The sequence below is a fragment of the Cherax quadricarinatus genome, chromosome 77 (genome assembly GCF_038502225.1).
Source record: "Cherax quadricarinatus isolate ZL_2023a chromosome 77, ASM3850222v1, whole genome shotgun sequence".
NCBI lineage: Eukaryota > Metazoa > Arthropoda > Malacostraca > Decapoda > Parastacidae > Cherax > Cherax quadricarinatus.
Window position 1 is genome coordinate 6,169,929 of NC_091368.1, and position 24,540 is coordinate 6,194,468.

The following is a 24,540-nucleotide window of genomic DNA, read 5'->3' on the forward strand; positions in this document are numbered from 1 at the left end:
TACTACTACTACTACTACTAATAATAATAATAATAATAATAATAATAATAATAATAATAATAATAATAATAATATCTGTATTATTTTCGTTTTGGTAGAAAATATTTAAAGATTTACTTATGCTAAAGTGACCACCTCACCTATGTAATTTCTCCCCGCAGGTGGTGGAGGTGGCAGGTGGTGAGACCAGGGGAGCTACCGTGAGCCACCTGTCACCTGACACACAGTATCTGTTTACCGTGCAGGCCAGGAACCCTCAGGGGCCCTCCTCCTACGTCACTCCCCATGTCACTGCCACTACCAACGGTATGTTTTGGGGGCCTTCGCAAGGGGCCCTCCTGTAACTCCTTTAGGTAAGGGCCTTCTTGTAGCTCCTCTTTAGGACTTCGTAAATTCAGAAGGTCTCATTTCAGCTGCTTCAGGAGGGCCCTTAAGTTAAGGGGCCCCCGGACCCTCAAGGGGTCCTGAATCACTTACCACTGAAAGGATTTTAAGTGGTCTAGTTGTGAAAATTTCAGCGATTATGGAGAAGGGCGACACGTAGTCGCGATGTTTCTCTCATATGTGGTGAATGTGTAATGTTGAGTTTGGTCACTCTTCGTATTCCCCTCCTGTCATTCTGTCCACCTCTCATTCTGTCCACCTCTCATTCTGTCCACCTCTCATTCCGTCCACCTCTCATTCTGTCCGCCTCTCATTCTGTCCACCTCTCATTCTATTCACATCTCATTCTGTCCACATCTCATTCTGTCCACCTCTCATTCTATCCACCTCTCATTCTATCCACCTCTCATTCTGTCCACCTCTCATTCTATCCACCTCTCATTCTATCCACCTCTCATTCTATCCACCTCTCATTCTGTCCACCTCTCATTCTGTCCACCTCTCATTCTATCCACCTCTCATTCTGTCCACCTCTCATTCTATCCACCTCTCATTTTATCCACCTCTCATTCTATCCACCTCTCATTCTGTCCGCCTCTCATTCTGTCCACCTCTCATTCTATCCACCTCTCATTCTGTCCACCTCTCATTCTATCCACCTCTCATTCTGTCCACCTCTCATTCTATCCACCTCTCATTCTCTCCACCTCTCATTCTATCCACCTCTCATTTTATCCACCTCTCATCCTCCCCACCTGTCTCTCTCCCCAGGTGTGTCAGGGGAGCCTAGTGCCTGGCCTGGGGTGACAGCAGGGGGATCACGCAGCGTGGTGGAGGGCGGTGTTCAACGAATGCCTCGGTTAACAATGCTTATTGTGACGTTAACCGGGGCGGCTCTACTAGCTCTACACGTTGCTCTTATTGGCTGCTTTATAAGACGCAGAGCTGCCACACGCAATGCTTCAGGTGAGTTGAGTGGGTTGGGTGGGCTGGATAAGTAGGTTGAGTGAATGCATTGAAGAATAGGTTGAGTGAATGCATTGATGAGTAGGTTGAGTGAATGCATTGAAGAGTAGGTTGAGTGAATGCATTGATGAGTAGGTTGAGTGAATGCATTGATGAGTAGGTTGAGTGAATGCATTGATGAGTAGGTTGAGTGAATGCATTGATGAGTAGGTTGAGTGAATGCATTGATGAGTAGGCTGAGTGAATGCATTGATGAGTAGGTTGAGTGAATGCATTGATGAGTAGGTTGAGTGAATGCATTGATGAGTAGGTTGAGTGAATGCATTGATGAGTAGGTTGAGTGAATGCATTGATGAGTAGGTTGAGTGAATGCATTGATGAGTAGGTTGAGTGAATGCATTGATGAGTAGGTTGAGTGAATGCATTGATGAGTAGGTTGAGTGAATGCATTGATGAGTAGGTTGAGTGAATGCATTGATGAGTAGGTTGAGTGAATGCATTGATGAGTAGGTTGAGTGAATGCATTGATGAGTAGGTTGAGTGAATGCATTGATGAGTAGGTTGAGTGAATGCATTGATGAGTAGGTTGAGTGAATGCATTGATGAGTAGGTTGAGTGAATGCATTGATGAGTAGGTTGAGTGAATGCATTGATGAGTAGGTTGAGTGAATGCATTGATGAGTAGGTTGAGTGAATGCATTGATGAATAGGTTGAGTGAATGCATTGATGAGTAGGTTGAGTGAATGCATTGATGAGTAGGTTGAGTGAATGCATTGATGAGTAGGTTGAGTGAATGCATTGATGAATAGGTTGAGTGAATGCACTGATGAGTAGGTTGAGTGAATGCATTGATGAGTAAAGGGATAGTTACTGTTGGGTGTAAATCTAATAATATTAATATTAATAATACTGATATTTTAAGTAATATTAATAATATTGACATTTTAAATAATAATAATATTTTAATAATAATAATAATAATAATAATAATAATAATAATAATAATAATAATAATAATAATAATAATAATAATAATAATCATAATCATAATAGTAATACTACTACTACTACTACTAATAATAATAATAATAATGATAATAATAATAATAATAATAATAATAATAATAATAATAATAATTATAATTAATAATAACAATAATGATGATGATAATGATGATCTCTCTGCTTCAGCATCATCATCGACAAAGAACGTGACACTGGACGTGTACGGGCTGACTCCAGCATCCACACCCGGGGCGACCCACACTGATCCTCTCCTCTCCCTCACATCCATGTCTCCCCACCACCCCTCCAACACCCCTCCACCATATCAGGTAATTCTCTCTCTCCCTCTCTCTCTCTCTCTCTCTCTCTCTCTCTCTCTCTCTCTCTCTCTCTCTCTCTCTCTCTCTCTCTCTCTCTCTCTCTCTCTCTCTCTCTCTCTTGTCCTCTTCATTTTTCACCCACTTCTTTTTCTCCTTTAGGTTTTCTTAGGTACCATGTTAAATAGTTTTGTTAGGCACTGTTTTGTTAGGTACTGTTTTGTTAGGTACTGTTTTGTTAGGCACTGTTTCGTTAGGTACTGTTTTATTAGGTACTGTTTTGTTAGGTACGGTTTTGTTAGGTACTGTGTTGTTAGGTACTGTGTTGGTAGGTACTGCTTTGTTAGGTACTATTTTGTTAGGTACTGTGTTGCTAGGTACTGTGTTGTTAAGTAATGTGATGGTATGTACTGTTCTACTAGGTACTGTGATGCTGGGTACTGTGATACTAGGTATTGTGATACTAGGTACTGTGATGCTGGGTACTGTGATACTAGGTACTGTGATGCTGGGTACTGTGATACTAGGTACTGTGATGCTGGGTACTGTGATACTAGATATTATGATACTAGGTACTGTAATACTAGGTACAGTATTGCTAGGTACCGTGATACTAGGTACTGCTTTGCTAGCCAGGAGAAAAGGGAAAAAGTTCTGGGTAACCAAGAGAACTTAGTTTCGCTCAGTAACTTGAGCAAAACGTGTTCGTGTTGTACTGCTCTTCCTGTTATTATTATTTCATTTGTTATACTTCTGTTAATATATTATTTTATATAATAATAATAATAATAATAATAATAATAATAATAATAATAATAATAATAATAATAATAATAATAATAATAATAATTATTATTATTATTATTATTATTATTATTATTATTATTATTATTATTATTATTATGATAATTATTATTATTTTTATTATTATAATTATTATTATTATTATTTGTAATAATAATGATAGTATTATTATTAGTATTATAAAATTAGATACAATAATAATAATGATTTCCTTGTTTTGATGAAGGTGGATCATCAAACCAACGTGGATCACGTGGATCACGTGGATCGCTGTGATCCACCAAGTCTGGTGATTCCGAACGCTGCCGCTCATCCCACGCCCATGTCTATTCCTGCACATTCAGCCGCCCACACCACACCCACTCCTATACGTCCACCCACCCATCCAACGCCTCGCCAGAACGGCATGGTTGTCGTAAGTCGAGATACGACCACACTTTACGTCAGCAGCGCCCTTAGTCCCCAGAACACAGGGAGACTTGCCCCTGGGGAGGACGCCCCAGGAGCTGGAGTTGAGGAAAAGTCTCCTGCCCTTCAGGAGAAGGTGGAGGAGCTTCGTCAGGAAGCCACTGGCGAGGAGGAGGACACTTCTCTCAGCTCCAGTACTTACGATGTACTTCCGTGCGGTCTCCAGCGCCTCCAGCACGAGGTAAATACCGCTTCTCTAGGAGACCAGACTTCTCTGTCCTCCCACCACAGTGACTACTCCCGCACCTATGATTACTCCCATAGTGGGGATCCCCCACTCTACCAGCCCACCTGCCCCCACCATAACCACCACCCCCACCACCACCATCTTCACAAGCAAGTACCCACCACAGCAACCACAACTACCACCACCGCGACACCACACTACCAGTCCCCCTACGATGTTTACATCTACCAGCAACCACAGCAGGCACAGCAGGCACAACAGCACAGCAGGCACAACAGCACAGCAGGCACAACAGCAGCAGCAAGAGGAAGTGATTCAGGCACCATCATCCTACTCCAGTTTAAATCCTTCACGACTCTACGACCTCAGTTCTGACTTCCACGACCCCAGAGAGAGTCCTACCTCCAGCATGATAGGTAGGAGCCAGGAGGAAGCTTGTACCCCCAGCATGATAGGTAGGAACCAGGAGGATGCTTGTACTTCCAGCATGATCGGTAGGAACCAGGAGAATGTTTGTACCCCCAGCATGATAGGTAGGAGCCAGGAGGATGCTTGTACCCCCAGCATGATAGGTAGGAACCAGGAGGATGCTTGTACTTCCAGCATGATGGGTAGGAGCCAGGAGGATGCTTGTACCCCCAGCATGATAGGTAGGAACCAGGAGGATGCTTGTACTACCAACATGATAAATAGGAGCCAATAGGATGCTTGTATTTCCTGCATGATAGGTAAGAGCCAGTACGATGCTTGTACCTCCTGTATGATACGGAAGATTCAGTAGGAACCTCCTGCATGATAGGCATGACCCATTAGGATCCTTGTTCCTACTGCATGATGATCCTTGAATCTTCTGTGTGTTACCTAGGATTCAGTTGCGACCTTCTTCCTGTATGACAAATAGAACCCAGTATGACTCTACCTTCTGCATGATAGGACTCTAAAGAAGCCTATTTCCTGCATGATATGAATTACCCAATATGATACTATCTCCTGCATGATAGGTAGTACACAGTATGATACTACGTCGTGCATGATAGGTAGTACACAGTATACTATCTCCTGCATGATAGGTAGTACACAGTATGATACATTTCCTGCATGATAGGTAAGAATATCATGCAGGTGTGTGTACTCACCTAGTTGAGGTTGCAGGGGTTGATTCATAGCTCCTGGGCCCGCTCGCTAGGAATGTGTATGTGTAAGTGTATGTGTGTATATGTGTGTATGTGTGGATGTATGTATACTATACATGAGCAGTGATGGAAATAATGGGAAAGACGGCAAGAATATGGAAATGAGAGAGGAATAGGAAATAGCAAGGGAGAGATGAGAGAGGGGAGATGATAAGAGACCAAAGGAAGACAAGCAAAGGGTATTTAATTACTTAGTTTGATGGAAAAGATAATCATTGAAATACTGAGCCAAGTGAAGCGATTTCCTTCTTTCACGAGATCTCGAAGATGAAAAGAAGGAAGAAAATAAAAGAAGCAGAAGGAGAAACAGGGAAAGAAAGAGATAAGAAGTGTTGGTCAGAGCCGAGACAGTGTCAAAGGCAGTGAGAGGCAGTGACAGGCAGTGAGAGAGAGGCAGGCCACAGTGCCACGACCCAGGCGGGCAAGGTGTTGAATATGTATGCAGTTTTGGGGGCCAAGATATTGCAGCCAGTGAAAAGATTTTATTGAGGGACCGTAGACCGTGATGGACCTAGACCAACTCTGAGTGACTGCTACAACCAACATTCCCAAGGACATGCAACAACTCCCAGGGACTCACAAACATCAACAAATACCCCAACTGCAACGGTGCAGTTCCTCTCTTATAGCATAGCACAGTATCTTGTAAGTGAACTTGAACAAGTAAGTTTACTTAGGCAGAGGTACACAGAAGTACAGTTATCTTAGAGTCCTTCTCCAGCGTCAAGGGGAATTTCCCTGAAGAGTAAAATCTGTAGCGACACTGAATACTGCTGTCATGTGATTACTTTTGTAAGTACCAGCAATACTGCTGTCAGGTGATTACTTTTGTAAGTACCAGCAATACTGCTGTCAGGTGATTACTTTTGTAAGTACCAGCAATACTGCTGTCAGGTGATTACTTTTGTAAGTACCAGCAATACTGCAGTCATGTGATTACTTTTATAAGTGCAAGGAATACTGCAGTCAGGTGATTACTTTTATAAGTGCAAGGAATACTGCTGTCATGTGATTACTTTTGTAAGTACCAGCAATACTGCAGTCAGGTGATTACTTTTATAAGTGCAAGGAATACTGCAGTCATGTGATTACTTTTATAAGTGCAAGGAATACTGCAGTCATGTGATTACTTTTATAAGTGCAAGGAATACTGCAGTCATGTGATTACTTTTATAAGTGCCAGGAATACTGCAGTCATGTGATTACTTTTATAAGTGCAAGGAATACTGCAGTCATGTGATTACTTTTATAAGTGCAAGGAATACTGCAGTCATGAGATTACTTTTATAAGTGCCAGCAATAATGCAGTCATGTGATTACTTTTATAAGTGCCAGCAATAATGCAGTAATGTGATTACTTTTATAAGTGCCAGCAATAATGCAGTCATGTGATTACTTTTATAAGTGCCAGCAATAATGCAGTCATGAGATTACTTTTATAAGTGCCAGCAATAATGCAGTCATGTGATTACTTTTATAAGTGCCAGCATTAATGCAGTCATGAGATTACTTTTATAAGTGCCAGCAATAATGCAGTCATGTGATTACTTTTATAAGTGCCAGCAATAATGCAGTCATGAGATTACTTTTATAAGTGCCAGCAATAATGCAGTCATGTGATTACTTTTATAAGTGCCAGCAATAATGCAGTCATGTGATTACTTTTATAAGTGCCAGCAATAAACAGTGTCTTTCCCTGGTGAGATAATTCCATTTCAATTATTTGCGTGAAGCATTTAACCAATGTGGGCCATTCAGCTCAAGGAGTGGTGCAGGCTCAATCCTCCGTCCACTAACTGCAGATAGACACGCTACCAACTTATACTCACCGATTGTTTTTATTCCTCACTGTGTGTATGTGTTTGTGTATGTGTGTGTGTGTGTGTGTGTGTGTGTGTGTGTGTGTGTGTGTGTGTGTGCGTGCGTGTGTGTGTGTGTGTGTGTGTGTGTGTGTGTGTGTGTGTGTGTGTGTGTGTGTGTGTGTGTGTGTGTGTGTGTGTGTGTGTGTGTGTGTACTCACCTAGTTGTACTCACCTAGTTGAGGTTGCAGGGGTCGAGTCCGAGCTCCTGGCCCCGCCTCTTCACTGGCCGCTACTAGGTCACTCTCCCTGAACCGTGAGCTTTATCATACCTCTGCTTAAAGCTATGTATGGATCCTGCCTCCACTACATTGCTTCCCAAACTATTCCACTTCCTGACTATTTTGTGGCTGAAGAAATACTTCCTAACGTGTGTGTGTGTGTATGTGTGTGTATGTGTGTTGGTGTTAGTCACCATTTTGTCCTAGGCACATGTCGATTAGACACTTGGCCTGTGTGTTTGTGTGTGTGTGTGTGTGTATGTGTGTGTGTGTGTGTGTGTACTCACCTATTTGTGGTTGCAGTGGTCGATTCTTAGCTCCTGGCCCCGCCTCTTCACCGGTTGCTACTGGGTCCTCTCTCTCCCTGCTCCATGAGCTTTATCAAACCTCGTCTTAAAACTGCGTATGGTTCCCGCCTCCACTACGTCACTTTCTAGGCTATTCCACGGCCTAACAACTCTATGACTAAAGAAATACTTCCTAACATCCCATTGATTCATCTGAGTATTCAACTTCCAATTGTGACCCCTTGTTTCTGTGTCCCCTCCCTGGAACATCCTGTCTTTGTCCACCTTGTCTATTCCGCGCAGTATTTTATATGTCGTTATCATGTCTCCCCTGACCCTCCTGTCCTCCAGTGTCGTCAGGCCGATTTCCCTTAACCTTTCTTCATAGGACATTCCCCTTAGGTCTGGAACTAACCTTGTCGCAAATCTTTGCACTTTCTCTAGTTTCTTGACGTGCTTTATCAAGTGCGGGTTCCAAACAGGTGCTGCATACTCCAGTATGGGCCTGACATACACGGTGTACAGTGTCTTGAACGATTCCTTACTAAGGTATCGGAATGCTGTTCTCAGGTTTGCCAGGCGCCCATATGCTGCAGCAGTTATCTGGTTGATGTGTGCTTCCGGAGACATGCTCGGTGTTATACTCACCCCAAGATCTTTCTCCTCAAGCGAGGTTTGCAGTCTTTGGCAACCTAGCCTATACTCCGTCTGCGGTCTTCTGTACCCTTCTCCTATCTTCATGACTTTGCATTTGGCGGGGTTAAATTCGAGAAGCCAGTTGCTGGACCAGGTGTCCAGTCTATCCAGGTTTCTTTGAAGTCCTGCCTGATCCTCATCTGATTTAATTCTCCTCATTAACTTCACATCATCTGCGAACAGGGACACTTCTGAGTCTAACCCTTCCATCATGTCGTTCACATATACCAAAAATAGCACTGGTCCTAGGACCGACCCCTGTGGGAACCCGCTCGTCACAGGTGCCCATTGTGATACCTCATTACGTACCATGACTCGTTGTTGCCTCCCTGTCAGGTATTCTCTGATCTATTGCAGTGCCCTTCCTGTTATATGCGCCTGATCCTCTAGCTTCTGCACTAATCTCTTGTGAGGAACTGTCAAAGGCCTTCTTGCAGTTCAAGAAGATGCAATCAACCCACCCCTCTCTCTCGTGTCTTACTTCTGTTACTTTATCATAAAACTCCAGAAGGTTTGTGACACAGGATTTGCCTTCCATGAATCCGTGCTGGTTGGCGTTTATACTCTTGTTCCGTTCCAGGCTCTCCACCACTCTCCTCCTGATAATCTCCATAACTTTGCATACTATAGACGTCAGTGACACAAGTCTATAGTTTAATGCCTCTTTTCTGTCTCCTTTTTTAAAAATAGGAACTACATTTACCGTCTTCCATACCTCAGGTAGTTGCCCAGTTTCCAGGGAAGTGTTGAAGATTGTGGTAAGTGGCACGCACAACGTATCCGCTCCCTCTCTTAGGACCCACGGGGAGATGTTGTCCGGTCCCATTGCCTTTGAGGTATCGATATCCCTTAGCAGCTTCTTCACCTCCTCCTCATTTGTATTTATGTCATCCAACACTTGTTGATATATTCCTTGCTGGTGTCCCCATCTGGTCTGTCCCCCCAGAGGCCTTCCTGTCTCCACTGTAAATATTTCCTTAAATCTCATGTTGAGCTCCTCACATACCTCTTCATCGTTTCTTGTGAGTTCTCCACCTTCTTTCCTCAGCCTTATCGCCTGGTCTTGACTGTTGTCTTCCTCCTAATGTGGCTATAGAGCAGTTACTGGTCAGACTTAACTTTCGATGCTATGTCGTTCTCGTACTGTCGCTGGGCCTCCCTCCTTATCTGTGCATACTCGTTTCTGGCTCTTCTACTAATCTCTTTATTTTCCTGGGTCCTTTGCCTCCTGTACCTTTTCCATTCTTTGTTGCACTTAGTTTTTGCCTCCCTACACCTTCGGGTAAACCAAGGACTCGCTTTGGTCTTCCTATTATTTCTATTTCCCTTGGGAACAAACCTTTCCTCTGCCTCCTTGCACCTTGTTGCCACATATTCCATCATCTCGTTTACTGATTTTCCTACCATTTCTCTGTCCCATTGAACCTCCTGCAGGAAGTTCCTCATACCTGTGTAGTCCCCCCTTTTATAGTATGGCTTTTCCCATTCAATTCCTGTTACCTTCTCCACTTGTAACTCTACTATATAATTAAAACTCAGCTGACATGGTGTGTGTGTGTGTGTGTGTGTTTGTACTCACCTAATTGTACTCACCTAATTGTGGTTGCAGGGGTCGAGACTCAGCTCCTGGCCCCGCCTCTTCACTGATCTCTACTGGGTCCTCTCTCTCTCTGCTTCCTGAGCTTTGTCATACCTCTTCTTAAAACTATGTATGGTTCCTGCCTACACTACTTCACTTGCTAGGCTATTCCACATGCTGACAACTCTATGACTGAAGAAATACTTCCTAACGTCCCTGTGACTCGTCTGAGTCTTCAGCTTCCAGTTGTGACCCCTTGTCCCTGTGTCCCCTCTCTGGAACATCCTATCTCTGTCCACATTGTCTATTCCCCGCAGTATCTTGTATGTCGTTATCATGTCTCCCCTGACCCTTCTGTCCTCCAGTGTCGTCAGTCCGATTTCCCTTAACCTTTCCTCGTACGACATTCCCTTGAGCTCTGGGACTAGCCTTGTTGCAAACCTTTGTACTTTCTCTAGCTTCTTGACGTGCTTGACCAGGTGTGGGTTCCAGACTGGTGCTGCATACTCCAGTATGGGCCTAACATACACAGTGTACAGTGTGTTGAACGATTCCTTATTAAGGTATCGGAACGCTATTCTCAGGATTGCCAGGCGCCCGTATGCTGCAGCAGTTATTTGGTTGATGTGTGCCTCCGGTGATGTGCTCGGTGTTATGGTCACCCCAAGGTCTTTCTCCCTGAGTGAGGTCTGTAGTCTTTGTCCACCTAGCCTATACTCTGTCTGCGGTCTTCTTTGCCCCTCCCCAATCTTCATGACTTTGCATTTGGCTGGATTGAATTCGAGAAGCCAGTTACTGGACCACATGTCCAGCCTGTCCAGGTCTCTTTGCAGTCCTGCCTCATCCTCGTCCGATTTAATTCTTCTCATCAACTTCACGTCATCTGCGAACAGGGACACTTCAGAGTCTATTCCTTCCATCATGTCGTTCACACATATCAAAAATAGCACTGGTCCTAGAACTGACCCCTGTGGGGCCCCGCTTGTAACAGGCGCCCACTGTGATTCCTCTTCACGTACCATGACTCGTTGCTGCCTCCCTGTCAGATATTCCCTTATCCATTGCAGTGCCCTCCCTTTTACATGCGCCTGATCCTCCAGCTTCTGCACTAATCTCTTGTGGGGAACTGTGTCAAAGGCCTTCCTGCAGTCTAGGAAAACGCAATCTACCCACCCCTCTCTCTCGTGTCTTACTTCTGTTACCTTGTCATAAAACTCCAGGAGGTTTGTGATACAGGATTTGCCTTCCATGAACCCATGCTGGTTTTCATTTATAATCTTGTTCCTTTCCAGGTGTTCGACCACTCTCCTCCTGATAATCTTCTCCATGACTTTGCACACAATACATGTCAGAGACACAGGTCTGTAGTTTAGTGCCTCGTTTCTGTTTCCTTTCTTAAATATGGGGACTACATTAGCTGTCTTCCATTTCTCAGGTAGTTGCCCAGTTTCAAGGGATGTGTTGAAGATTGTGGTTAGAGGCACGCACAGCATCTCTGCTCCTTCTCTAAGGACCCATGGAGAGATGTTGTCCGGTCCCATCGCCTTTGAGGTGTCAAGGTCACTTAAGAGCTTCTTCACCTCCTCCTCAGTTGTTCGTATGTCATCCAACACTTGTTGGTATATTCCCTCTTGATGTTCCCTTCTGTTCTGTCTTCCCACAGCCCTTCCTGTCTCTACTGTAAAAACTTCCTTAAATCTCCTGTTCAGCTCCTCACATACCTCCTGATCATTTCTTGTGAGTTCTCCACCTTCTGTCCTTAATCTGATCACCTGGTCTTTGACTGTTGTCTTCCTCCTGATGTGGCTATACAACAGTTTCGGGTCAGTCTTGATTCTCGATGCTATGTCATTTTCATACTGTCGCTGGGCCTCCCTCCTTACCTGTGCATACTCATTCCTGACTCTGCGACTGATCTCCCTATTTTCGTGTGTTCTCTGCCTTCTGTACTTTTTCCATTCTCTATTGCACTTTGTTTTTGCCTCCTTACACCGTCGGGTAAACCAGGGGCTCGTGCTGGTCTTCCCGTTGTTACTGTTGCCCTTGGGAATAAACTTTTCCACTGTCTCCTTGCATTTTGTTGATACATATTCCATCATTTCATTTACTGGCTTTCCTGCCAGTTCTCTGCCCCACTGGACCTCCCGCAGGAAGTTCTTCAACCCTATGCAGTCCCCTCTTTTATAGTCATACTTGATGTCCTCAATGTCTGAGCTGCCCAGGGTGAACACAAGGTCCAATCTTGCTGGTTCATCCTCCCCTCTCACTCTGGTAGTGTCTTTAACATGTTGGTGCATGAGGTTTTCCAGCACCACGTCCAGCATCCTGGCTCTCCATGTTTCGGGACCCCCATGTGGCTCCAGGTTTTCCCAGTCGATCTCCCTGTGGTTGAAATCCCCCATAACCAGCAACTTTGCTCTGCTGGAATGAGCTCTTCTTGCCACCTCAGCAAGTGTGTGTGTGTGTGTGTGTGTGTGTGTGTGTGTGTGTGTGTGTGTGTGTGTGTGTGTGTGTGTGTGTGTGTGTGAGTATTATATGTCAGTAGCTTTAAAAATACATTAGACAAGTACATGAGTGGGTGTGACACCGTTGGACTTGCCTAGCATGGGCCAGTAGGCCTGCTTCAGTGCTCCTTCTTGCTTATATATATATATATATATATATATATATATATATATATATATATATATATATATATATATATATATATATATATATATATATATATATATATACATATATATGTATATATATATATATATATATATATATATATATATATATATATATATATATATATATATATATATATATACATAAATATATATATATATATATATATATATATATATATATATATATATATATATATATATATATATATATATATATATATATGTATGTATGTATCTGTGTGTGTGTGTGTGTGTGTGTGTGTGTGTTTCGACGTTCATAGAAAACCTATGAACTCCGATAACGAAGTAAAGATAGCTTTTACCTGGCTATGGCTTCAGCCAAGAGCAGAAGGTGAGTACAGCACACTTTAGCTTGGGAATAAAACGCACGACTGTGTGTCTGGAGAAGCACTCAGCGCTGGTAATGTCTTCCGCAGCAATTTAATAAGGTAAGTGTTGGTTGTGTGAACTCTGGGAATAATTACTGTGGTTTAAACCTTCCCCCAGGATCACCTGCTGGCTACACCACGCTGGGGCCACGCAGACGTAGAAATGCCCCCTCCAAATTCGCCAGTCTGCAGCGCCCACGGTCATCCAACTCCCACGCCCACATCCACACTCACCCGCAGAATCAGCAGCAAAGGAGGTTCTCCTCAGTGAGCCAGACGGAAGGACAGCATCGCCAGCTTCAGGAAGAGCGTTTAGTAAACCTTCCTGGCACCCCTGAAGCCGATCAAGCCTGTCCTCGCGATACACAGCCTCGTGGTAGTTTTCACAGCTTCGTTCCCTATGATCCCACGAACGTTCGTACTCACGACAGTGTCGGACAGGTGAGTGCAATGCAGTTCACACACCAACATGGCCACAAAGAGGTTCATGAAGGCTCACTCGGCCGCTCTCCTGGCTCACATCCCGAGTTCGTCTGTCCCAAACACGGCACTTACAACCCGAGTTCTGGCGACCACAGCACCCAGCTAGTTAGTGGCCACGGTTTAGTTTCTGGCCACCCCAACCATGGTGTCAGGACGCATGTAAGTAGCCAGCAGCACATGGCAAGTCCCCAACAACGCAATACTAGTCCCCAACAACGCACCACCAGTCCCCAACAACGCACTACCAGTCCCCAACAGCGCACTACCAGTCCCCAACAACGCACCAGCAGTCCCCAGCAACGCACCACAAGCCCGCAACAGCACACTGGCAGTCCCCAACAACGTTCTGGGAGCCCTCACCATCGCACCAGCAGCCCTCAACACACCAGCCCTCAACAATATACAACCAATCCCCAACAACACATCACCAGCCCCCACAAACGCAACAGCAACCCTCAACAACACATCAGCAGCCCCATTCAGCGTACCAGCAGCCCCACTTACCAACGTTCAAACCACCCACACCAACGGACTGAGCCTACCAGGGAATACTGTGGCGATCTCAATCGCAGAAGACCCTCCGAGGTAGTCGCCAGCGCCGAGGAGTCTTCTAAACCATCGCCAGGTGTCTTGGAATCATCGGGAGGCGCTGCGGACGCTCCTGCCACCTCCGCCGAAGGGCGACCTCGATTTCCGCACGACTTCGTGAGGCATTTCTCCAGGACGGGGAGTCGAGATAGCTACGATGAACGAACGAATTACAACACAGACACTAGCCGCAAGCACTTTCGGTCCACAGTAGTAGATACCAGCCGTAGATAAACGTAACAGTGTGTGTGTGTGTCGTTGTACTCGCCTGTTCCTGCGGTGGCTTCCAGGAAGACCACACGGATTTTACAGTGGTTAAACACAGGAATAAAATAAAAGAGATTTCGATTTGTAACCGGTGAAACGTAAGCCACCGAATATTTTGTGATTTTGTCGCTCAGATGTGATGAACAACAAGCTGAAACATGAACTCTCACTTGCTGATATATAAACTTTGGCAGGATAATAGCTCTTACTCTCGTTTATAATATTACTTTTTCATTTCAACGCAGTTCGTCGACAGCAGGTCTAACTTCGAAAAAAATAGAACAAAATAAGAGAAAACATGTGAACGTCGACTTAGAGAAACCTTGAAGCTGTCATGGTGACACACGTAGAGAGGTTTTAGTTTCTTGAAACAGTGGTGTTTAATATCCAGCCTGCCTCCAACTGCACACTACAAATCACTCACTAGAGAAAAATATTTTTGTGACTAAAAAGTGTTGTTTTTCCCGTCTGGCTTACTAATGTCGTATTCCCCTCACGCTAGCCGATGGCAAGACACTCACTTAGGATTATCTATTTGAAAGTTATAAGCTGAGTGTGACAAGTGTTATGGACAGAACATGTTCTGACATACGTGACATGGTCAGCAGACAGGTTGCACTTCCGAAGATACACGCAACACAGTGTTCCAGACTTACATGTTGATCAACATTCTGAGAAATGTTGCTCAGAGGAACACCAGTAGATGACAGTGACGAGGAAAAGTGTTATGACAACTTCGAAATTGTCTAGTTTGATAAAAACAGGTGTTATATATATATATATATATATATATATATATATATATATATATATATATATATATATATATATATATATATATATATATATATATATATATATATATATATATATATATATATATATATATATATATATATATATATATACATTATCGACATTAATTTGGTTTAGATTTGACCTATTTGGAATATTTCCCAAAACTTGTTTCATAAACACGAAGTCATTGTGAAGTGTTTAAGATACGTGTGTTGTTGATTTAACAGAGGGCTGAGTGGAGGCTCGAACCTCCTTCCACCAATCCTCAAACAGACACAGAGCGTTTTGGAAAAAGAAAATTGCCTTGAAAGAGGTTTCGAAACCAATGGGAAACACCAGTGCGCCTGAGTGATTAATGTGACCCTCAGAGAGCAAGTGACGAATGTTCTTACATGGACAAAAACATTACGAAATGTTGCCTGTTCTAGCCATCTTTAAACATTTTCTGTGTAATGTTATGTTAGGAAAGTGGAATAAAAAATCAAATGTGATAGAGATAATGTTTTTATATCGATTATTGTTTCGTCAGTTTTAAACTATAATTTGCTTAAGGTAATTGATGGTTGCAGGAGGGGTGTGTGTGTTTGTGTGTGTGTGTGTGTGTGTGTGTGTGTGTGTGTGTGTGTGTGTGTGTGTGTGTGTGTGTGTGTGTGTGTGTGTGTGTGTGTGTGTGTTTTGTGTGTGTGTGTGTGTGTGTGTGTGTGTGTGTGTGTGTGTTTGTGTGTGTGTGTGTGTGTGTGTGTGTGTGTGTGTGTGTGCGTGTGTGTGTGTGTGTACTCACCTAGTTGAGGTTGCTGGGGTCGAGTCCGAGTTCCTGGTCCCGCCTCTTCACTGATCGCTACTAGGTCACTCTCCCTGAACCGTGAGCTTCATCATACCTCTGCTTAAAGCTATGTATGGATCCTGCCTCCACTACATCGCTTCCCAAATTATTCCACTTACTGACTACTTTGTGGCTGAAGAAATACTTCCTAACATCCCTTTGATTTATCTGTGTCTTCAACTTCCAACTGTGTACCCTTGTTACTGTGTCCAATCTCTGGAACATCCTGTCTTTGTCCACCTTGTCAATTCCTCTCAGTATTTTGTATGTCGTTATCATGTCCCCTCTATCTCTCCTGTCCTCCAGTGTCGTCAGGTTGATTTCCCTTAACCTCTCCTCGTAGGACATACCTCTTAGCTCTGGGACTAGTCTTGTTGCAAACCTTTGCACTTTCTCTAGTTTCTTTACATGCTTGGCTAGGTGTGGGTTCCAAACTGGTGCCGCATACTCCAATATGGGCCTAACGTACAAGGTGTACAGGGTCCTGAACGATTCCTTATTATGATGTCGGAATGCTGTTCTGAGGTTTGCTAGGCGCCCACATGCTGCAGCCGTTATTTGGTTGATGTGCTCTTCAGGAGATGTGCCTGGTGTTATACTCACCCCAAGATCTTTTTCCTTGAGTGAGGTTTGTAGTCTCTGGCCCCCTAGACTGTACTCCGTCTGCTGTCTTCTTTGCCCTTCCCCAATCTTCATGACTTTGCACTTGGTGGGATTGAACTCCAGGAGCCAATTGCTGGACCAGGTCTGCAACCTGTCCAGATCCCTTTGTAGTTCTTCCTGGTCTTCGATCGAGTGAATTCTTCTCATCAACTTCACATCATCTGCAAACAGGGACACCTCAGAGTCTATTCCTTCCGTCATGTCGTTCACAAATACCAGAAACAGCACTGGTCCTAGGACTGACCCCTGTGGGACCCCGCTAGTCACAGGTGCCCACTCTGACACCTCGCCACGTACCATGACTCGCTGCTGTCTTCCTGACAAGTATTCCCTGATCCATTATAGTGCCTTCCCTGTTATCCGTGCTTGGTCCTCCAGTTTTTGCACCAATCTCTTGTGTGGAACTGTGTCAAACGCCTTCTTGCAGTCCAAGAATATGGAATCCACCCACCCCGCTCTCTCTCTTCTCTTACTGCTGTCACCATGTCATAGAACTCCAGTAGGTTTGTGACACAGGATTTCCCGTCCCTGAAACCATGTTGGCTGCTGTTGATGAGATCATTCCTTTCTAGATGTTCCACCACTCTTCTCCTGATAATCTTCTCCATGATTTTGCATACTATACATGTCAGTGACACTGGTCTGTAGTTTAGTGCTTCATGTCTGTCTCCTGTTATAAAGATTGGGACTACATTTGCTGTCTTCCATGCCTCAGGCAATCTCCCTGTTTCGATAGATGTATTGAATATTGTTGTTAGAGGTACACATAGCGCCTCTGCTCCCTCTCTCAGGACCCATGGGGAGATGTTATCCGGCCCCATTGCCTTCGACGTATCTAGCTCACTCAGAAGTCTCTTCACTTCTTCCTCGGTTGTGTGCACTGTATCCAGCACTCGGTGGTGTGCCCCACCTCTCCGTCTTTCTGGAGCCCCTTCTGTCTCCTCTGTGAACACTTCTTTGAATCTCTTGTAGAGTTCCTCACATACTTCACGGTCATTTCTTGTTGTCTCTCCTCCTTCCTTCCTTAGCCTGATTACCTGGTCCTTGACTGTTGTTTTCTTCCTGATGTGGCTGTATAACAGTTTCGGGTCAGATTTGGCTTTCGCTGCTATGTCATTTTCATATTGTCTTTGGGCCTCCCTTCTTATCTGTGCATATTCGTTTCTGGCTCTACGACTGCTCTCCTTATTCTCCTGGGTCCTTTGCCTTCTATATTTCTTCCATTCCCTAGCACACTTGGTTTTTGCCTCCCTGCACCTTTGGGTAAACCATGGGCTCATCCTGGCTTTTTCATTATTCCTGTTACCCTTGGGTACAAACCTCTCCTCATCCTCCTTGCACATTGTTGCTACATATTCCATCATCTCATTAACTGGCTTCCCTGCCAGTTCTCTGTCCCACTGAACCCCGTTCAGGTAGTTCCTCATTCCTGTGTAATCCCCTTTCTTGTAGTTTGGCTTCATTCGTCCTGGCCTTCCTGCTTCTCCCTCCACTTGTAGCTCTACTGTGTATTCGAAGCTTAAAACCACATGGTCACTGGCCCCAAGGGGTCTTTCATATGTGATGTCCTCGATATCTGCACTACTCAAGGTGAATACTAAGTTCAGTCTTGCTGGTTCATCCTCTCCTCTCTCTCTTGTAGTGTCCCTTACGTGTTGGCACATGAAGTTTTCCAGTACCACCTCCATCATCTTAGCCCTCCATGTATCTTGGCCCCCATGCAGATCCAAGTTCTCCCAATTGTGTGTGTGTGTGTGTGTGTGTGTGTGTGTGTGTGTGTGTGTGTGTGTGTGTGTGTGTGTGTGTGTGTGTATTTACGCTCCTCTATGTAAGTATACGTAGAGACATGTGCATTTCTTTGCCCATAAGTTTAACATTGTACTTTTATACTTCTCAACAAGAGTAATTTAAAAATATTCATGTGTAAGACTATTATTTGCTTACTAATAAAACATTACCAACAAAACCCTGACTATTATTTTCCACCAGAAACTTGAAAACAAATTCGAGACTTTATTTCTCATTTAAAAAAAAATCCCTTGCTTGGAACGATATAAAAAGAATAAATACGAAATATATGAATTGACCTTCTCTGGAAAGATAGACTGTGATAGAGTGATGGTGAAAGTGCTTCTTCTTTCTCCTGATCAGCCTCCCTCAGTGGAATATATATATATATATATATATATATATACATTTCCCTGGTCTCTTCCCTTTTGTTTCAGCTGGGTATAGCAAGGAATCAATGCTTCTCTTTGGAGAGCATGAAATCACATCATCGGAGGGTGTCCAACAAGGAGATCCTCTTGCACCATTTCTCTTCTGTATTGCAGTTAGGGAAATCACAGTCAGACTGACCAGCGAGCTAAACATCTGGTTCCTAGATGATGGCACACTAGCAGGTACAAAGGAGTCCCTCCTACATGACCTTACACAGGTAATGACACGGGGACAGGAAATGGGTCTCATCCTGAATCCATCCAAATGTGAAATCATCTCAGTCAGTCAACAAGTGATAAATGCAGTGAGATCAAAACTACCAGGAGCAGCAGTCATTGCCCCCACAAATAGTGTCTTGCTAGGAGCACCTCTGGGAAGCAATGCCATTGACACAATTCTCAGGAAGAAATTGGAAGAGTTAAGGAGAATGGAACAACGAATAGGCAATCTGGACACCCACGATGCCTTGTACCTTCTCACAAAGTGCTTGAGTCTGCCCAGGTTGACATATTTCCTAAGATGTGCACCTTCATATGATAACCCTATACTGCACGAATATGACAGTATTCTGAGGCAGATTTTTACGAAAGTACTTAACCTTACTCTAGAAGACGGGCAGTGGAACCAAGCTACACTTCCAGTCAGACTAGGAGGCATTGGTGTCCGCAAGTCATCACAGATTGCGTTACCTGCTTTTCTGTCCTCGTGTATTGCATCCAGAGAGCTTGTAGCAGCGATTCTCCCTGAACATCTTAGGGACAAGATTGGAGCCCAGGACCAAAAATTCATTGACGGAGCAATGATCTGGGATAATCTAACGGGCTCAGAAACCAGACCTGCTCCCCCCAACAACTACAAACAATCGCACTGGGATGGTCCAATAGTGGAAAATATAGCCTCAACGATGCTTCAGAGTGTGTCAGGGAAGGATAGAGCCCGCCTCCTGGCAGTGAGAGCCCCTCATGCTGGGGACTTTCTGTTGGCTGTTCCCAACTCCAGCCTTGGCACACGCCTCGACCCACAGACCATCCGCATCGGTGTTGCCCTTCGACTTGCCGCCCCTATTCTCGCCGAACACAGGTGTATTTGTGGCAGTGAAGCAGCAGACCGATTCGGGTACCATGGTCTTGTGTGCCGTAAATCCGAGGGAAAGATTGCAAGACATGAGGAGGTTAATAACATTATCAAGAGGAGCCTCACAACAGCTGGATGCCCAGCAGTAAGGGAGCCACCCCAACTATGCAGATCTGATGGCAGCCAGAAGCGTCCAGATGGTATCACCCTTCAAGCCTGGACAGATGGGAAGCAGGTGGTGTGGGACTATACATGTGCATCTACCTTGGCTGATACCTATCTCCAATACACCAGGGAGGAAGGAGGGGCAGCTGCCAGCTTTAGGGAGTCCCAAAAGTCTAGAAAATATGGAGAACTTGCCCATCATTATATGTTTGTTCCCATAGGCTCAGAGACCCTTGGCTCATGGGGAAAGAGTGCATCTAATTTCCTTAAGGAGTTGGGAAAAAGACTCATCAGGGTAACTAGGGATCCCAGGGCAGCTAGTTTTCTGTTCCAGCGGCTCAGTGCGGCTGTTCAAAGGGGTAATGCATGCTGCATTTTGGGCACACGCCCCAGCTCTGAGGAGCTGGATGAGATTTTCGCCTTATAATCGGTGATACACACGTAACAACATGTACCGTATATGCCACCTTTATATCAACAATGTATCTCTTAAATCTTCTGTGCCATATTATGTAATAAAATATTCCTATTGGTAAAAAAAAAAAAAAAATAGTTCAAAAGATGGGGTGGTAGGGGAAGTGGAATATTCAAATGGCTTCAGGAAGAAATCCAAATATTCTTCCTTGAAGCCTTTTTATCCACTTCTCCGAGGCTATGGGTCCCACAATTTACACCAGAGGTGGACCCCATCCTATATATATATATATATATATATATATATATATATATATGTATATATATATATATATATATATATATATATATATATATATATATATATATATATATATATATATATATATATATATATATATATATATATATATGTGTGTGTGTGTGTGTGTGTGTGTGTGTGTGTGTGTTACAAAAAACGCGATTCTAAAAGCTTAGAGATCTCCAGGTAATACTAGAAAGGACTGCCCTTCTAGCATCCAGCCTGTTACTGGGTTTTCGTAACAAGTAGTCAGTATCCTTGTCCAATTATCCATTAAAATTCAGTATTATTCAATAGTGCTTCAGGATTACAACTGGTAGGCTACTAACTAGAGAAATTAAAATTTAATAAATTTATTAATCATTAAGTTGTCTAGAGGTATATTATCCAATTAAATTAAATTAAATTAATCACAGTAATCAAAATAATATCACATCTCTCGAGTTCAATATTATTGTGCTGAAAGCACATATCACATTTATAATTCTTAAGTACCTTCTGGTACATTAACATTTAATAAGATATTACAAAAATGTACAAGTAAGTTTGTGTATGCGTGTAAGTGCTCTAAGTAGTTCACTATGTCTCACGACTCGACTAGACTTAAACAAGTGACTGACAAAGTCCTCACATAAACTAACTTCTTGACCGACTGGCAACCAGAACAGTCTGCTTGAACAATGAAAAGAATGCTAAGCCCAATAGCCATATAACAAGCGACTGCGACACAATCAGGATCAAGGAGATAATATAACGACACTAAGTAGGGACCATCAGCAGATCCTCCACAAAAGTTACAAAACTCCCTTACTACTGAATCTAAGTTCAGCATAGGAAAAACCCTGACTGTGACAATACACAGAAAGCAGTACAAATTAGGTCATAAGCTACAGCTCGGGACCTGAGATGCTCAGAGTGTCTATGTGACACACAACCTCAGTACAACGTCGAAAATCACTAAGTCTATACAATGTTCTGTGAACAGAGTTCTACAGAACTAACAAGAATAATGAGACAGACAATCTGTCCAACCACCAAGCGAGTCTAGAGCAGACTGACTACTTCACGAGAGGTGAGGACACCCCCCCCTCGATCACGTGATAGCCCCGTGGACAGCACAGCTCAGAAGACGGCAGTATAACGAGCGACAAGCGTTAATTACAGAAGTTTGACAATCAAGACTTGAACTGAGCACATATTATGTACATCCTAACAACATAAGTCAAATAAGAATATAAAGCAATATATTTACGATTTAGCTATTATCGCAAATATAAGCAATATAGAATTATATGAAAAGATAATATACATTATATACGTACATAATAATCATTGTAACCCATTCAGGGGTTGCAACAGTGTGTAATAAGGGAAAATGATGCTTACACATTGCATGGAGACGATTGCAAAGTCAACACTGAAAGGGCTAATTACCCCGGTTGCAACACTATGCTAAATACTGCAGGTCTGGCTAAAGAGTATTTAGAGTCCAGAAAAATATTGCAAATCGTAAAGTATTTAGACTGAGCGTTGCTATTAGCTTTATTGCGATAGGAAATGAGTTGTGAATTTCGTGTGAACGCTGGAGCCCTGGGGTGAACGTTCACGTTCTTAGGTGAGCGTTGGCGTTATCAGGTGAATTTCGGGGAAACGGAAGGGTGCTGTCAGGTGAATGCTGGTGCTCAGGGGTGAACGTTCACTCTCTCTCATGTGAATGTTCACGCTCTCAGGTGAATGTTCACGCTCTCAGGTGAATGTTCACGTTCTCAGGGGTGAATGTTCACGCTCTCAGGTGAATGGTCACGCTCTCAGGTGAGTGTTCACGCTCTCATGTGAATGTTCACGCTCTCAGATGAATGTTCACGCTCTCAGATGAATGTTCACGCTCTAAGGGGTGAATGTTCACGCTCTAAGGGGTGAATGTTCACGCTCTCAGGTGAATGTTCACGTTCTCAGATGAATGTTCACGCTAACAGGTGAATGTTCACGTTCTCTGGGGTGAATGTTCACGCTCTCAGATGAATGTTCACGCTCTCAGATGAATGTTCACGCTCTCAGATGAATGTTCACGCTCTCAGGTAAATGTTCACGTTCTCAGGGGTGAATGTTCACGCTCTCAGGTGAATGTTCACGCTCTCAGGTGAATGTTCACGCTCTCAGATGAATGTTCACTCTCTCAGATGAATGTTCACGCTCTCAGATGAATGTTCACGCTCTCAGGGGTGAATGTTCACGCTCTCAGATGAATGTTCACGATCACAGGTGAATGTTCACGTTCTCAGGGGTGAATGTTCACGCTCTCAGGTGAATGTTCACGCTCTCAGATGAATGTTCAGGCTCTCAGATGAATGTTCACGTTCTCAGGTGAATGTTCACGCTCTCAGGTGAGTGTTCACGTTCTCAGGGGTGAATGTTCACGCTCTCAGGTGAATGTTCACGCTCTCAGGTGAATGTTCACGCTCTCAGATGAATGTTCACGATCACAGGTGAATGTTCACGTTCTCAGGGGTGAATGTTCACGCTCTCAGGTGAATGTTCACGCTCTCAGATGAATGTTCAGGCTCTCAGATGAATGTTCACGTTCTCAGGTGAATGTTCACGCTCTCAGGTGAGTGTTCACGTTCTCAGGGGTGAATGTTCACGCTCTCAGGTGAATGTTCACGCTCTCAGGTGAATGTTCACGCTCTCAGGTGAATGTTCACGCTCTCAGGTGAATGTTCACGCTCTCAGATGAATGTTCACGCTCTCAGATGAATGTTCACGCTCTCAGGTGAATGTTCACGCTCTCAGATGAATGTTCACGCTCACAGGTGAATGTTCACGTTCTCACTGGTAAATGTGCACGCTCTCAGGTAAATGTTCACGCTCTCAGATGAGTGTTCACTTTCTCAGGTGAATGTTCACGCTCTCAGGTGAATGTTCACGCTCTCAGGTGAATGTTCACGCTCTCAGGTGAATGTTCACTTTCTCAGGTGAATGTTCACGCTCTCAGGTGAATGTTCACGCTCTCAGGTGAATGTTCACGCTCCCAGATGAATGTTCACTCTCTCAGATGAATGTTCACGCTCTCAGATGAATGTTCACGCTCTCAGGGGTGAATGTTCACGCTCTCAGATGAATGTTCACGATCACAGGTGAATGTTCACGTTCTCAGGGGTGAATGTTCACGCTCTCACGTGAATGTTCACGCTCTCAGGTGAATGTTCACGCTCTCAGGTGAATGTTCACGCTCTCAGGTGAATGTTCACGCTCTTAGATGAATGTTCCCGTTCTCAGGTGAATGTGCACGCTCTCAGGTGAGTGTTCACGTTCTCAGGGGTGAATGTTCACGCTCTCAGGTGAATGTTCACGCTCTCAGGTGAATGTTCACGCTCTCAGGTGAATGTTCACGCTCTCAGGTGAATGTTCACGCTCTCAGATGAATGTTCACGCTCTCAGGTGAATGTTCACGCTCTCAGTGGTGAATTTTCACGCTCTCAGGTGAATGTTCACGCTCTCAGATGAATGTTCACGCTCTCAGATGAATGTTCACGCTCTCAGGTGAGTGTTCACGTTCTCAGGGGTGAATGTTCACGCTCTCAGGTGAATGTTCACGCTCTCAGGTGAATGTTCACGCTCTCAGGTGAATGTTCACGCTCTCAGGTGAATGTTCACGCGCTCAGATGAATGTTCACGCTCTCAGATGAATGTTCACGCTCTAAGGTGAATGTTCA

At 44.0% G+C, this 24,540-nt stretch overlaps 1 protein-coding gene across 1 annotated transcript in view; it reads left to right on the top strand.

The window, feature by feature from the left end:
• LOC128702005 (serine/arginine repetitive matrix protein 1-like) overlaps positions 1-15,127 on the top strand; it is a 28,796-nt gene extending 13,669 nt beyond the window's left edge. The window contains exons 4-9 of the mRNA XM_070101456.1: positions 162-306; positions 1,156-1,350; positions 2,543-2,685; positions 3,704-4,375; positions 4,428-4,548; positions 13,150-15,127. Coding sequence (XP_069957557.1) covers positions 162-306; positions 1,156-1,350; positions 2,543-2,685; positions 3,704-4,375; positions 4,428-4,548; positions 13,150-14,336 — 2,463 coding nt within the window. The 3' untranslated portion in view covers positions 14,337-15,127. The remainder of the gene's footprint in view (positions 1-161; positions 307-1,155; positions 1,351-2,542; positions 2,686-3,703; positions 4,376-4,427; positions 4,549-13,149) is intronic.
• The last annotated feature ends 9,413 nt before the right edge of the window (positions 15,128-24,540 follow it).